This window comes from Amblyomma maculatum, chromosome 1 (assembly GCF_055883805.1).
Source record: "Amblyomma maculatum isolate TAMU_Amacu chromosome 1, ASM5588380v1, whole genome shotgun sequence".
Taxonomy (NCBI): domain Eukaryota; kingdom Metazoa; phylum Arthropoda; class Arachnida; order Ixodida; family Ixodidae; genus Amblyomma; species Amblyomma maculatum.
Genome location: NC_139344.1, coordinates 13,758,237 through 13,774,857, shown reverse-complemented (window position 1 = coordinate 13,774,857; position 16,621 = coordinate 13,758,237). Strand labels below are relative to the sequence as shown.

The 16,621-nt window shown below is 53.2% G+C and overlaps 1 protein-coding gene across 1 annotated transcript; it reads left to right on the top strand.

Annotated features, from left to right (window-relative positions):
• The first annotated feature begins 2,262 nt into the window (after positions 1–2,262).
• On the top strand, positions 2,263–3,294 carry LOC146201792 (uncharacterized). Its single transcript, XM_084599315.1, has one exon. It carries the CDS (start codon positions 2,287–2,289, stop codon positions 3,292–3,294), a length of 1,008 nt encoding a protein of 335 aa, XP_084455441.1. The 5' UTR covers positions 2,263–2,286.
• Positions 3,295–16,621: the final 13,327 nt, after the last annotated feature.

The following is a 16,621-nucleotide window of genomic DNA, read 5'->3' as shown; positions in this document are numbered from 1 at the left end:
CCCCGATTACTGCTGGCGCGCCACACGTGCCCAACTAACCGGTTGCGCTTCATTTTGTTTTCGATTCACCGCGGCCTTGCGTGCACGGCGGATTCCGGGGCCAGAGCTCGCTTTGGTGAACACATCGCGTCTTGTTTTGTTGCGCTGCAGCTCACTCTCTCCCGCGCAGAGCGCCTGCTGAGGTAAGAAGCGCTCCTGTCAGGCATGCAATTTGCCAGCAGGAATTAGGGCGGGCGACGTGACGCCCCTTGCACGACAGATTCTGTATTCAAGGCATGCGCCAGACGCTTGCCTCTTTTTGAGCCGAGAGCTGCCAATTGGGTGCAGTATAAAGCAAAGGTGTGCAAAAATAGAGTAAGAAACATAGGACTGCTATGATACCATTGCGACGACTCGACGCGTGAAGTCGCGGCGGAAGCTTGGAGGCTTTTAGGGAGTTGTCTCTTTAGAAAAAGAAAAAAAAAAGAGCTCTGGTAATTTAGCAAACTTTGCAGTGCAAAATCTACTCTTTAATGGCTTATGCTCGCGGATTGTGTCCGTCCGTCCGTCGGTTCGCAACACTCTCTTTACGTGGGAGGCGGTAGCTGGCAGCTGACATGGCCGAGCACTAACTGGACGTAGGGCTTCCTGACATTACGTTTGGCAGGAGCTGCCAACTCGGGCCTCTCCTTTCATATGGGAGGGTGATATCAGAATCAGCCTGCCAAGACCCTTGCTTTCACGTTATCCCTAGGCCACGCAGGCACATTCATACGGCTCGGTTAAAGCGGGGCTTCATATTTTCGCTGCTAGCTTACGCTATCGCGTCATTACGAAGGTGGGAGTGAAAACAGAGAGAAAGAGGTGCCGTAGTGGAGGGCTTCGGACCACCGCGCGATAGAGGCTTTCGCCTCATCGGACTCAGTGATCCAAAATGCCCCCCTAGAATTTTTTTCCAATATTATACATTGTGGGATTCGGGCTTGCTGCGGCTGCCCTTTGCGCGGCCGCCGCCCGCTTCCCAGTTGTTCTCCTCGTTTCCTTTCTCCCGCCTGAGGCGGCGGAGAGGGGCTCGGACGACTTGTCACTGTCGTTCGGGCCACAGCTCCGCCCTGGCGTCCCAGTGGCTGTTCCCATTGGCGCCTTTTGGCGGGAACAGGGCACCGCTTCGACAGCCGCGCTCGCGCGACTGTCCGAGCGGAGCTCAGAGGGAGACTCCTCCGAGACATCGCAAGGTGCGTACGCAACTGTTCTTGTCTGCCGGCCTTTGTCCGCGCAGACCAGTGTGTACTCGAGTTCGTCTGCTCCGGGTCGTACCTGAGAGCACAGCTCGAGCCTGTCGATCGTGATCCAACGATCCGCGACAGGCGTACCTTGCGGTGGTTGCCCACTTTCCCTCAAAGGAACCCTCTGGTTACTGCGAGAGAGAGATCACAGCACGCCCTTGCGTGCTTGCGGCGCACTCCGTGTCACTTGTGCGTTTTGTATATTTTGTATGTGTGTGCGTGTGTGTGTGTGTATGTGCCGCTGGAGGATGGCGTTTCAATAAACGTCTCCTTCGTGAACTTGGAGGTGGGTGTCCTTGCAGCGAAGTGCTCTCCTCCCGGTGGAGGTTGAAAGCGCGCTGCGGTGTTTCAGGGTGCGCGTGGTAACGGCTGATCGGGGCTTCGGCTCGCGCGACGCTCGAACCCGCGGTGGTTGGTGGCCTATGTCCACGTAGGAAACCACAACTGGCGCCCAACGTGAATGGTCCTGGCTCTTTGAGTTGGACTGCATATCGGCCGAGCCGGTCGCCTTGACGATCAAGCTCTTGCACCATGTCTGCCGCCCCCTGCGGGGCACACGGCAGCGAATCTGAAACGCGATATATGTCGGCTCCTTACGCAGTCGTAGCGTCTTTTGATCCGTTGGATGCTGTTCCTCTGAACAGCCAAACACAGTGGCTGGCCGCCGGCCCCATTGGGCTATACGGCAATGCCGCGAGTAACGTTGATCCCTCGGCTCCCATTGGAGCTTTCTCCGGACCACCCTGTGGTGGGACCGCTACACAGATACCTCCGCTGTATCAGTTTTCCGCCCATGGCGGAAGCAGTTCGCGCGATGCCGTCGCTACCGGCAGCTACGCGCAACAGCAGCCGTGCCCCGCTAGCAGTCAGTTTTGCTCGGTGAACGGTGAGGCGCCGGCCGGACTCCCTGCGGAGACCGCGCCGCTCATCGAACTGGAGGACCGTTTGCCTTCTTTGTTCATGCAACCCGCCCAAACCTCCTCTGGGAAGGACGCAGGCGCTGCTCACAAGCGCTGCCCAGATGATTCAGTCGCTAACAGGGGCGGTTGAGGCGCTTTCGGCCGCGCCGAAGTTGTCTCACCCCGCGGTCATGTTGCCCATGCCGACGTACCGCGGCTATGATGATCCTATCAGTGCCCGGGATTTCATTGATTCCCTCGCCCATTACCAGAGAGCTATGGGTTTCCCTGATGAGGTTGTGCTTGCACGCATCATCCCCGCAGCGCTGACTGACACGGCAGCTAGGTGGTACCGGCTTTCCGGCCACCGAGCAGCGACTGTCGAGGAGTTCCGTGCAGCATTCATGCGCGAATTCCTGCCCGCTGACTATGAGCGTAGGATGCGGCGAGAGCTGGAGCTCCGCACACAGGCCCCGGACGAGTCGCTCCAGGAGTTTGTGCGGGCGATGGAAGACCTTTTCTCAATCGCTGAGCCAACAGCCTCAAACGAGGAACGCGTCGAAAGAGTGCTCAGGCAGGCACATCCGACTTTTTCGGCATACCTGCGCGGCGGCCGATTCCGAGATCTAGAGGAGCTGGCCGCCGAGGCAAAGCGCATTCAAGGCGACATCCTCGCCGCGCGTGCCTATCGCCCGCCACCGCCGGCAAGCGAGGCCCTTGAGCCACGCTGCGCATGGAGAGGGGCCATGACCCTTCCTCACCGGCGTGAACCCGCACAAACTGCCTTTGCAGCCGTTGGCGGGCGAAACGACGCTTGGGAGCTGAGCGAAAGAGCTCTGGATCCTTACTCGTACGGAAGACGAGCAGCCTGCGCTGCACAGTTTTCTTACTCGCGTGCCGAAGGACGCCATGCGACCCAAAGCACAGCGGAGGGAGAAGCTCGCAAAAACCGGCCCTTGTTCGGTGGGGCAGCGAGCGGACCCAGGCAGGGAGACGCGCCTTTGTCACGCGGCCAAGCTCGCGGGGGTATGCGTTGTTTCCGTTGCCAAGAGAGGGGACACTTAGCAAGAGAATGCTCCGTAGCCAGGCCTTCTGCGAGGCAGGAAAACGGCGACGGGGGTCGGTTGTAAAGAGACAGCCGGCCCAAGCTTTGCTAATTCCCTCTGCGTACAGGGTAAGCTGCCTCGGTGGTGCGCCCGCGCCGTTTATTTCGGTCACCCTTGCTGGCCGCGAATTTCCGGCGTTACTGGATAAAGGAGCCAGCGCCTCCTTTTTCAGTGAACAGGTGTTGTCCCACTTGCAAAAGCACTCTGTGCGCTTGCGGGATTGCCGTTTGACATTTAACCTCGCGAAAGGCGTGGCCCATTCGGCTGGCGCCGCGAGGCTGACTGTCAGATGGGGAGAGCGAGCGAGACGCACGCGTTTCATTCATCTCCCTGGGCTCAGTGTGCCCATGATTCTCGGAAGGGACTTTCTCCAGAAAACCGGGATCGTGGTGGACATTGCGAATGGCGGCTATTGCGAAGGACCGTTTTCCCAGCTGAAGCCGTTCATTAGCCCCCCGGCGTCGGTATCTGCCTGTGCAGTCGAGACGTTCGGAGAGTGCCACGCTCAGCGATCGGGGCCCTGCCCTTGTGTCGAGCGTTATGCCGTTCACACCCCCATGTGGGAGCGAGCGGCGCGGTACGACGACGCACCCCATCCACTGGCCGCCTCTGCGGTAACTTTGGATGAGACACAGAAGGCTCGGTTGACAGCACTTTTGCGTCAGTACGAGGAGCTCTTCACCGATCAACCTGGCTGTACCACTTTAGTGAGCCACGCGATCAACACCGGAGAAGCGCTTCCGTTGAAGTGCAATCCCAGACCCGTCAGCCTTGCGAAGAGGCAGGTGATTGATGGGTTGTTGGATGAGATGCTATCGTCGGACATTATCCGTCGCTCGTCCAGCGCCTGGGCGTCTCCGGTGGTGTTGGTGCCCAAAAAGGATGGCAGCCATCGCTTGTGTGTGGATTATCGCCGTCTGAATGCGCTGACTCGCAAGGACGCCTATCCGCTCCCAACGATCAGCTCAATCGTAGGAAGCCTAGGCAGTGAGCGGTATTTTACCACGCTAGATGCCTCCAAAGGTTACCTACAGGTCCAGATGGATGACATTGACCGGCCTAAGACCGCGTTCACGTGCCACAGAGGGCTGTTTGAGTTCACTCGCATGCCCTTTGGCCTCTGCAATGGTCCTGCGACTTTTCAGAGGCTGATGGACCGCGTCCTAGGCGAAGCGAAATGGTCCCATGCCATGTGCTACCTGGACGACATCGTGATTTATTCACGAACCTTTGATGAGCACTTAAGCCACATTGCCGACGTGCTCGAGAGGGTACGGGCTGCCGGGATGACTTTGAATCCTGCAAAAGCCCAAATAGCGCGAACCCGAGTTCAGTTGCTTGGGTTTACGCTGGGCGAAGGCTCCATTGAGCCGGATCAGGAAAAACTTCGAGCCATACTCGAGTTTCCTGTGCCCAAGGACGTACGCGGCCTGCGCCGTTTTCTGGGAATGACAAATTTTTATAGGTCATTTATCCCGTCCTGTGCCCGCGTGCAGGCGCCCTTGACCAAGCTCTTGGGAAAGACTGCTGCGTGGCGATGGGGGCCTGAGCAAGAGCAATCCTTTCGCCGCCTGTCTAGTGCCATCGCAGAAACAGCGCAGCTCAGGCTACCCGACCTGACCAGACAGTTCGTAGTCCAGACTGACGCGAGCGATCTGGGATTAGGAGCCGTTCTCCTACAGGAATTCGATGGCGTGCTGCAACCTCTTGCCTTTGCAAGTCGTTCTTTGCTGCCCGCGGAAAGGAATTATTCCGTTACCGAGAAGGAATGCCTCGCCATCGTGTTTGCACTGCGCAAGTTTGACGTCTACCTTGATGGAACGCATTTCGTGGTGCAGACAGACCACAGCGCGCTCAGCTGGCTGATGCGGCTCCGGGAGCCTGCGGGACGGCTGGCGCGCTGGGCTCTCCTGATACAGCATTACGACTTCTCGGTGCAGTATCGCAAGGGGAGCACGAACGTGGTAGCTGACGCGCTATCCCGTGCCCCACTCGCCAGCGGTGCCTTTGCGCCGGCAAGCGGAGGGGGCGAAACAGCGGACGAGCCGCCGAGCGGCAGGAGGGGGACGCCCGCAAACGGGCCTACCCATTCCGCCACCCAGGCAAGCAGCACTTCGCGAAGCGGGCGACGGGGGAGGCTCTTTGTGAGCACCCCAGATGCGCCGAGGCTAGCGAGCGAAGTTTTGGCGGCTAACCTGCGCGGGGACGAAAACAGGCTCCCCTCTGGGATGACTGGAATCGTGTTCAGCCGTAAAGAGCTACTGACGGCCCAGCAAAATGACTCCTTTTGTCGCGAGGTTAGCGACGGTCTCAGGGAGACGGAGCGCCGTGACGCTACTTGTACTGTAGCGGGCGCAGCGGGGCAAGAGCCAGCGTGTGTCGCGGCGAGCCCCGGGGACTCATATTTGCTGGACCATGACGGGCTCCTGCTGAAGTACATAGCCACAGATGATGAGTCCATTGACCCATTTAAAGTGGTTATCCCCAAAAGTCTGAGAGGCGCTCTGTTGCGATTCTCTCACGACGAGCCACTTGCCGGTCACCTGAGTGGCTCCAAAGTTTTCACAAAACTGAGTCAATCGGTGACGTGGCCCGGCATGAAGCGCGACATTTTCCGCTATTGCCGTTCCTGCCATGTCTGTCAAACGGTGAAGTCAAGGGGTGGCAAGCCACCGGGCATGATGAAACCAATTGACAGTGTGCGTCCGTGGCAGATGGCCACCTGCGATTTGATGGGGCCTTTCCCCAGAAGCAAGCAGGGGTTCATTTACCTGATGGTAGTCGTTGATCATTTTTCCAAGTGGGTCGAGTTGTACCCCCTTCGGAAAGTGACAGCGCGAGCGGTGCTGGATAAACTCCAGAAAGTGTTCTGTCGCTTCGGCTTTCCGGAACGGCTGATCACGGACAACGCGTCCTACTTCACGGCTCGGGTGTTCGGTAATACCTGCCGTTCCCTCGGAATCGAGCACCTCACCACTTCACCCTACCATCCCCAGTCTAATCTGACCGAGCGGATCAACAGAACGCTCAAACCAATGCTTACGGCCTTTGCCGAGTGTCAAAAAGACTGGGCAGACCATTTGAGTGAGTTCGCGTTCGCCATTCGAACAGCTGAGAATCGCTCAACTGGTTTCTCTCCCGCCTTCCTCAATTTCGGAAGGGAGCTGGCGAATCCGATGTCAGGCGTCGTTCAGAGCCAGCAGCTCGAGGATGAGAAGGCGCGAGCAGACTGCTCTGCTTATGCGTCAACGCTTCGGGACCGGCTGTGTCGGGCTCTCAGCAGAGCAAGACAGAGTTTGGCGATGGCCAGAGCCCAGCAGAAGGTTCAGTACGACCGCAAGCACCGCAGCCTGACATTTCAGGTGGGCGATCTTGTCCTGAAGCGCAACCACGCTCTTAGTGACGCGAGCAAGGGGTTCTCAGCCGCGCTTGCTCCTAAGTGGCTTGGTCCGTACCGAGTGGTCAAAGTCTGGTCGCCACTCGCGTACCTGCTGGAGGATTCCTCTACGGGGAAAACCAGCCGTGCCCACATCGCAGACCTGAAGGCCTATGTGTCGCGGTCTGACGAGCTTGCGTCGGTGCCCATTGTCACCACAGGCAAGCGACGAGGCACACCTGATGCGGCGGAACGCAAGCGTGCCCCGCACCGGTACAATCTGAGGCGACGGTCACCTGTGTGATTTAATGCCGGACGGCGGACTTTTTCCGCACCCGAAGGCATATCGCCTCACCGAGCGAGCTTTCTCGTCGGACCCTGCCCGGAAACAACGTCGGCCGTCCCCTTTCTGTCCCGCTTAGTTCCAGCCTCTGTGCGTTATTGAATTTTGTCTCTTCTAGCATCTTTGTTTTATGTTGTTGTTTATTTGATTCCGTTCTCGCTTCACCTATTGTACAGTGAGTGCTTTCTTTTGCAGAGCGCGTCTTTTCTCCTCTTTCCTTTTGAACACGCGACGGTGGCTCATTAAGCATGCCCGCCGCGCGGCTGTGTTCGGTGCGTGTAGAGGGGAAGTTGGGGTAGTTGGGGGACAAGCAGCGTGAACCATGCCCCCTTCCCCTTCACCCAAGACCGCCGAGGCTGCGAAGGTGCTCGGGACAGGTTGCCGCTGAAGCTCGGCGTAACACTTTGTGTGGTGTGTGCGTTGCTGTTGGTGAGCGTGCTCGGGAGCGGAGGCGATGACGTTGCGGCGTGTGTGTTTGCCGGCGTGTGCTGAGCGCGGTGGAAAGAAAGCCCGCGTGTGCTGAGCGAAAAAAAAAAAAAAACGTCCCGCGCGGTCACCACATGTGCGTCTTGGATGACCGCCGAGAAGTTTCCTGGGCCCCCTTCCGCGTGTTCACTGTTCCCGCACCGACTGCGATCGGAGATCGTCTGCAGCCAGCAGCTGCCAACTGGCCACCCAGAAGTCGACGAGCGGTGAGTCACCGGTTACCGCCGGCTCTCTGTGCTGCACCGACGAACTGTGTCGAACTTTGGAACTTTGCCGCTGACACTTTCGTATTTACTTCGTATTCGGAACTTTACATATTATTCTCCAGGTCATCTTATCCTTTTTTTTTGTTTTGTTTGTTTTTTTTGTGTGTGCCTTGTTGGTGTTTGTCTTTCTTGAGTGTTTGTCTTTTCGAGATCTTTTTGGCTGGAGCTGAAGCGTAGTTGACTTGTTGCGTGAGGATAGCATTCTTTTCTTCATGCTGGGGACCTGCCGCTTGCTTTCGCTGATGGGTAGGAGGGCAATTAAGGAGAGGAGGATGTGGGATTCGGGCTTGCTGCGGCTGCCCTTTGCGCGGCCGCCGCCCGCTTCCCAGTTGTTCTCCTCGTTTCCTTTCTCCCGCCTGAGGCGGCGGAGAGGGGCTCGGACGACTTGTCACTGTCGTTCGGGCCACAGCTCCGCCCTGGCGTCCCAGTGGCTGTTCCCATTGGCGCCTTTTGGCGGGAACAGGGCACCGCTTCGACAGCCGCGCTCGCGCGACTGTCCGAGCGGAGCTCAGAGGGAGACTCCTCCGAGACATCGTAAGGTGCGTACGCTACTGTTCTTGTCTGCCGGCCTTTGTCCGCGCAGACCAGTGTGTACTCGAGTTCGTCTGCTCCGGGTCGTACCTGAGAGCGCAACTCGAGCCTGTCGATCGTGATCCAACGATCCGCGACAGGCGTACCTTGCGGTGGTTGCCCACTTTCTCTCAAAGGAACCCTCTGGTTACTGCGAGAGAGAGATCACAGCACGCCCTTGCGTGCTTGCGGCGCACTCCGTGTCACTTGTGCGTTTTGTATATTTTGTATGTGTGTGCGTGTGTGTGTGTGTGTATGTGCCGCTGGAGGATGGCGTTTCAATAAACGTCTCCTTCGTTAACTTGGAGGTGGGTGTCCTTGCAGCGAAGTGCTCTCCTCCCGGTGGAGGTTGAAAGCGCGCTGCGGTGTTTCAGGGTGCGCGTGGTAACGGCTGATCGGGGCTTCGGCTCGCGCGACGCTCGAACCCGCGGTGGTTGGTGGCCTATGTCTACGTAGGAAACCACAACATCTTGTGACCTGAACCTTGCAAGGTATGAACGTGAACCTAACAACGTTTAACGCTGGAGCCAGTGAAGTTATCTTAGCACTGCTTTTTGAAGAACCAGAGGATTTTAAATGACACGTCATAGGGCTTAGTGATGCTAAGCGTATAGTGGTTAAAAGACATACAGGCATATAGCCTTATATGCTTCAAAGGTTTAGCAAAATAAGCACATAGTTAAACGAATTCTACAGCATTAAGGAGATCGTAGAAGTAGTCGGGATAGAGCTTAATAAGTGATACAATTCTAAGGTTGCATGGACCAACTCAATTTTCGTCATGATAGCGAGACTGAAATATTTTATGAAGACATGTAGTAGGCAATGAGTAGAATAAGAATGCACTAAACACCACGGTGGCATGCACGTATACACTGTCCTGATGGGCGACTTCAGTGTCAAGGTAGACAAGAAGTAGGCAGATAGACAGTCAGTAGGTGATTATGGCATGCGTTTAAAAAATAGCAGGAAAGAATGCCTTCTGCGTCCCACCGCGGGGGCTGAGCCCGAAGACGCGGGTTTAACCCCGGCCACGGCAGCCGCATTCATGCAGGGGCGAAACGCAATGCGATTACTGTGCGATGTCAGTGCGCGTTCAGGAGCCCTCGGTAATCGAAGTTAATATCTGGAGCACTCCACTACGGCCCACGTGTAGTTTCGGGATGTTAAACCCAAAACCCCACGCAAAATGCCATACCTTCTGACAGCAGAAGACCCGGAAGTGGACTCGAAAAAGCCCGAACCGCTAGACTAAAAATAAAATGGACTTCATATTATGCGCTAAACCTCGCACAAGACAAGATGTGGAGGTGGTCGGTGGGATGAGATTGTGACCATAAAGGATCGACGTCTCAAGCTGTCCTGAATTTGAAAAGGGGGAATTTCGTAAGGAAGACTGGCATTAATTAGCGCAACAGGGAAGTGACGGGAAAACGTGCCGCTGCAGGACAGATAGGCAGGGTACTAACGAGCTCTCACGAGACGGGAGGCGCCTGATAAAGAAACGCAGAAGTACAAAAGTTTCTAACGCCATAGATAGGAGAAACCTGTCACACAGAACTGACACAGATAAACAAAAAAATGCGAGATGTGTGGGATACCTAGGATGCGTATCTCACGTGAGGTATGATACCTCAAATACTATTCTATACGTATTTAGATGCTTTATTCAAAGAACTGGTCTGGGAAGAGTTGAAGAGAAGCGTTGATGGAGTTTCCGAAATGCTTATGACATTCCTTTTGCTAAGTAACTCACGGGGCGAATTTGAATGCATGATAGAGGATCTAAACAGGGAAAGCCTAACGGTGAGTATAAAAAGTTATATGAAGAAATGTAATGTCCGAGAGTCACAAAAGTGGAGGGCAGTTCACGATTGGAAGCGAAGTGTTGAAAGAGGCAAGGGAATGCATCATCTATACTTAGGGCAAGCAGAGCCTGCATATCTGGACCACTAAGTATAATAGCTAGGAGAATAAGAATTTGGTCAAGTGTATTCGAAAAGAAATTCTAGGTGATTAATAGCCGTTAGCCCAATATCTCTCATGAAAAAATATATAACTGCTGCATTTTACCGAAATGAGTTATAACACAGAAACGGGGAGGTTAACGAAGAGTCATGAACTTAAATGGAGGACAGTGCAGAGAGCTATGGGAATTAAAATGATAGTTGTAAACGTTAAGAGACAGGAATAGAGCAGAATAGGTCAGGGAACAAGCGCGAGTTAATATCCAATAGCTGCGAGCAAGAAGAAGAAATAGACAAGGGCAGGGCATGTAACGTGAAAGAAAGATAACAAATGCCCCCTTGGGGTTACTGAATAGAATACAAGACAAGAAAACAGTCGTAGCTGCATGGAGTGGCAGAACGTTGGGTGGGCGGACGTGATCAGGAAGTCTACGGAGGTCAGGTGACTGCAGCTAGTACAGGACAGGGTGGATAATATGTAGGATATGCAGGTGAGGCATTTGTCCTGCGGTAGACGCAGCTGGGCTGGTGATGATAATAGGTCTTGTGTACGTCTGGGACAAGGAAAGAAAACTGTTGATCGTCCGAAGCAGTGTTCCAAACAAGACGACTTCAAAGGTGGGTATGAAAATAGGCGCCGTGCATAGCAGTTACCAATCAATATTTCTCTAGCTAACGCTCTTCAGCGGTGCCGTAGCTAGAATTCTTTTTCTGGGCGAAAAGGTTTGGTTTGGTTTGTAGGGTTTAAATTCTCAAAACAACTCAGGCTATGAGAGACGCCGTAGTGGAGGACTCCGGAAATTTCGACCACCTGGGGTTCTTTAACGTGCACTGAGATCGCCAGCACACGGGCGCCTTGCTTTCCGCCGCCATCGAAATGCGGCCGCCGAGGCCGGGATTCGAACCCGCATCTTTGGGAACAGTAGTAGAGCGCCGTAACCACTGCGCCACACCGACGGGGTGGACGAAAAGGAGTAGCAATGCTTCTCCAGTTGGTGTAAACTGATCAAGGGGGCGGGGGGTGAAATTGCGCAGTTTGTACAATATATATATGTACCATCATATCCCGGGGGGTGGTAGGGACAAAGGGCTGAGTCCCGCAATATTCGTTCTCGATGCCCCGTTCTGCATTGACGCCTTTTTGACAAAGTTAGTGAGGAACGTTAGGGTGAGATTAAAGGCACCATACTATTAACTTCAAACTGGTGGTCAGCACTATTTTCACTTGAACTCGACCCCAAGTAGAAGTCGCGAACCTGAGAGCGAACACAGACGTGTTGGCACGTTACCGCAGCCGGGACGGATAAAGTGGAGCATAACGCGGCGCATTTTCGGCGACTCGAGCACCAATGATTACACATAACCATACCAAGAATTTTCTCTTGCAGTTCTCGTTTCCAAACAAATCTCAGGAGCACCAAGCATTTAACTGACCAGCCGCCTTTTCAGCGGCCAATAATTTCCGACAGATCGAGTTTTCGGGGTCACACGGGGAGAGGAGGAAACAGGGCTGAGTACGATAACAACAACATGACGCTAAATGAGGTGACGAAAAAGAAGGGAGGCAAATCAGCCCGCGACCGCCGGTGCCTAGCGCGTCGGCGCGCATGCGCCGGACAGCGCAAGCTGGCACTCGCGGCAGCTTGCTGGGGAGGAACGGCCAGCAGCGGCGGCAGTCGTATATGGGCAAGAAGGGCGGGCAAAGCGAGGGGGAGTTCGCGCGCGCGGGAAGTGACAGCTGGTCCGTTTCGCGAAGCTCTTGCAGCATGTCGCCAGCCATTAAATAAATACGCCGCCGAGAGAGAGCCACGCGCAACGGTGCCCGAATTCCTTCCCCCCCCCCCCCCCCCCCCTCTTCTCGCGAGCTTTCCTTCGGCTACCCTTACTTGTTTTTATTTTTTCTTCCTTTCTTTTTCTTGTTCCCGCAGCGGTGCTGTCGCAGCCGCCGCAGCTCCTGCTGCTACTGACGCGGCGTCTCCAAGGCGACATCTCGTTCAAGGCGGCTGAGTCGCCCGGGGTGCACACGACGTCCCATCGGTTCCGGCAGCGCGGGAGCGCGCTAAGCCGAACCGCACCAAGAAAACACCCAGCGCCGCCAAAAGGGAGCGACGGCACAGGGAAGGAATGGAGACGCGAGCACCGGCCTGTGTCCTTTTTTTGACGCTGGTTGCGCTGGTTAACTTGTTCCGTGCGGTCCTCCTTTGCTACTTCCTCCGTGATGACGCAGTTAAGTTCAACTCGGTGCGGCTAACATCGATGATCGTAGGCAAGCGTTCATTGCGGTCCAACGATCGCGAGACGGTGCTGAAATTTCAGGAGGGAGCGTGACCTCCGGTGCTTGTCGCGCGGTCTGCCTCATTTATCGTTCTTCGTCGGATTTAGTTCGCATATAGCGCGGCAGGCGGCTTTTCTCGGCGATTTACATGCGCCTCCATTCGTTATGACGTAGTAGCATGAGTAGAATGATGGGCTTGTCGGTGCACCAAAATTTGTTTGCTAGAGACTTCTCCTAAAATTCATGTACAGGTCTTACGTGAAAGCAAGAAACGGTGGGGTGGTATGTATATATATATATATATATATATATATATATATATATATATATATAGAGAGAGAGAGAGAGAGAGAGAGAGAGAGAGAAGTGTACGCTTCAATTAAAGAAACATTTATTGGACTTGACGTTTCGACCAGAAGCTGGCCTTCATCAGGAGTGCGAATGGAAACGATGTGGATAGATTGAAAGGCGAAGAGCAGAAAAGAAACAGGTGGCGGAGAGGGAAAGAGGGCTTATCAGGAGGAAAGTACAATGGTATTGTTGGGGTAAAAAGCAGGTGCAGATGGGGAGTGATGAACTGCAGGTGGAGAGTATGTTAGATGTTCTCGCATCCTATATATATATATATATATATATATATATATATATAGGTAAGCACTGAAGAGAGGAGGGAGGGGGTTAGGGATTGGTTACCGCATTTTAGTCCACTGAACCTATCTACTAATTGGTTTCTTTCAGCCATAATTGAAGGAGTTACGAATTCAGTGTTATGCCACCAGCGTTCGATAGGTATTGACCAAAGACGGCCAAACGCACTTATTCCCTGCTTCCTACATCAGTTAAAATGATGGCAGGGAAAAAAAGCGAAACCTCCACTTGAACCGCACAGCTCCAGTGTGGAATTGATTCGAAAAAGAACAGAGAGCAGAAGAGGCAGACGAGATAGCGCCGCTTATCGGACATGGCTTCAAGCATTCGGAGATGCTGCTCAGCTCCTCAGTGTACGCAACTAGTCCTGGCACCTAGGTAGTAATCATTTCATTATCGAAGTTGTTTTAAGCATTGAACTGCTCCACTAGCCTTCCAGAGGCTATCTTTTCACGAAGTGGGGCTCTTTCCGAACGTGCCCGCAGCTATGCCCCCATCACTGACATCACTGAATGTTGCAAAGACGTGTAAAGCGATGTCTGATCCGTAACTCGTGCCCTACCAGACGACTGCCCAAGCGACACAATTGACACACGCCTCCTACATCTATGGGAGACTAAAGGTGGAGTAGATCGACGCTGGCAACGACAGCGTTGGAACTGGACACTTAGACGCCGCATCGCCCGTCTTAACAAAGAAATAGAGACGCATGAAGCGAATCTTTCAGGACAAAAATCGGAGTCGCTATGCAACAAGCTAGATGATAATATGAGTAGCTCATACACGGAACCTTTTAAAACCCTTAATAAACTCAAATCAGGCTAAAAATACCTAAAGAGGCAATCTCACCAAACTAACAACATTTCCGATACACCTCCACCGGAACTCTTTGAACTACGAAACCAGTACATGCCTACATACCCTCCTGTAATGCACCCCGACTATGCAGCCCCATAACATACCCACGAGGGGAATTGGCCACACATGAATCCAGTAGAAAGGAAGGTATGCTGTTAGGTATGAGGTACGCTCCAGGGAGTCGTCCTCTTCCCTATGCTATTCAACATAGCGCTTCTCCGCCTACCCCGACAACGTGCTCAAATCCCCGACATCCATTTCAGCCTCTACGCCGACAACATCACTACCTTGATTAACCGCGGCAGTGATATCGTAATATAAGAACCCGTATACAATTGGTACTAAAAACCATCGACGCGTATGTGCGTGTACGTGGCCTAACATGTACCCTTCGAAAATAAGAACTCTTTCTCTACCGTCCCAAGAAGTACGATTCAGCCAGTCCACCGATTTCCCTCAAACTAGATGCCCATCGAATCTCCCTAAAATCCGTGTGCTAGGCCTAGTTCTTCACTCCGATTTCGTGCACGGAGAAGTCCAAACTCCTCCAAACTCTCCAAACACGCCAAGTGACCATCCGACTGATTCGCCGCATAGTGAACCGCCGGGCTGGCTTACGCGAACAGAACACGCTTCGCTTGCCACAAGCTTACATTATAAGCTCCACATATGCCCTCCCATACCTGCCCCCTCAAGCAAAAGGAAAGAGACCGGGTAAACGCGCTCTTATAAAGTTGTACGAAAATGGCTCATCGCCTTCACCCCCGCACATCCAGCACCCGACTCCTCAAACTCGGTGCCCACAACACCTTTGAGGAACTTAGAGAAGCAACATTTACGGCAAAAATATACCGTCTATCCAACTCAGTGAATGGCAACACTCTGCTATGCCAGTTAAGCCTAACCCCAGGTACACACCCTGTTGAGGAAGTCCCCATGAACTTCTGCTATCCTCCGTTCCCCAACATAACCACAGTCCCAAAAAACATGCACCTTGAGCGAGACTGAGACCGGAGAATAGCAAGGGACACGAACAGTATAGCGAGGACCATGAGGTGGTCGACGTGGATGCAGCGGAATATATGTCAGGCTCCCGTATGGCCCTGGCGGTAGCTGACATTCAAGCAAAGCTTCTATCATCCTGCTCAATAATCAATTCCCCCACAGAGGCAGAAGAGTCAGCCATAGCGCTTGATCTCATCTCTACACCTGCCACCAAAAAATTTATATCAGACTCCACTTCATCAGAGGCGGATTACCAGCGTTGAGGGCCCGGTACAAAACATTGTATATTTGGCAATTGAAGTTAAGGGGATTAAAAGGGGATAAAAGGAGATAAAAAGCCCAGCGTGGCTTAGTCGGTTAACGCGCTCGGCTTGTGATCTGAGGGTGAGGAGTTCGATTCCCGGTGAAGGATGATTTTTTTTTCTTAATGGTTAGACAGAACGCCGCAGATATTTCGTCGAATCTCGCGGACAGATCTCGCGGACAGATCCCGCGGACAGATCCCGCGGACATATCTCGCCCACGTGAGATTCCATGGGCTAAATGAGGCTTTCTTAAACAGCGCCGATGACCCGTTTCATGCACTGCCAAACGCTCACTTCCGGGTCATGGCCACTTCTGGTGCGTTTACAGCAGATCCCTATAGCGGATCGACGCTTCTTACTTTCCGGCGCACGTCAATTTATATGTGAGGATCAACTGACAGAATCAACTGACAAAGGAGTTGATCTTCCAGACGCCTGCAGATAAATGTTATTACCGAGATTCCATGACATCTGAATGGTTGTGTGGCAGCAGAAAAAACAAGGCTAGCCGCTGTGCGTCATCCGGAGTAGTTAAAAAGCACCGAGCATGCGCTTAGTCAGCTCGCCGACTGGGTGAAGTTATTTTATTGCGAAAGCAATACTACTCGCACTTTCAAGCCTTCGCGTGACCCGGCCGCAGTTACGTCTTGCCCACGTGACGCTGTGACGTCACATCCCACGTGACACACGGGCTGGCAGGAGCTGCCAACTTGGGTCTCGTTTCACATGGGACGGTTATGTCAGAATCAGCCTGCTAGGGCCCTGGTATTCACGTTACGCCTATAGGCAACTAAGGCACGTTCATATGGGTTGGTTAAAGTGGGGCTTTATATGTAGGCTGAAGAAGAAGAAAAAAAAGAAGAACATTCGGTCACCTGCAGCTAATGCTTTCGCTCAATATTTGCTTCAGCAGCATTGAACCCTGGTAATTTTTTATATTTATTTATTTAATGAATAAATTATTGATTTATTTATTTATTTATTTATTTGTTTATTTAACTAATTATTGATTTATCCGTTTATTTATTTATTTGTTTATTAATTTCATAATTACTGCCGACTGCCCTTTGGCAGTCCTCACAGGAGTGAACGAAGTTGAAAAGAATTACAAAGTAGTAACAACAAAATAATAGCCACAAAGGGGGATTACTGTACGATGACAAAAATTCATTAAAACCAACAGGAAGGAAAGAAAGCACAGAAATCATCCGAAGTCAACCAGACTGGGTGAACAGAATAAAACAAAGAAACC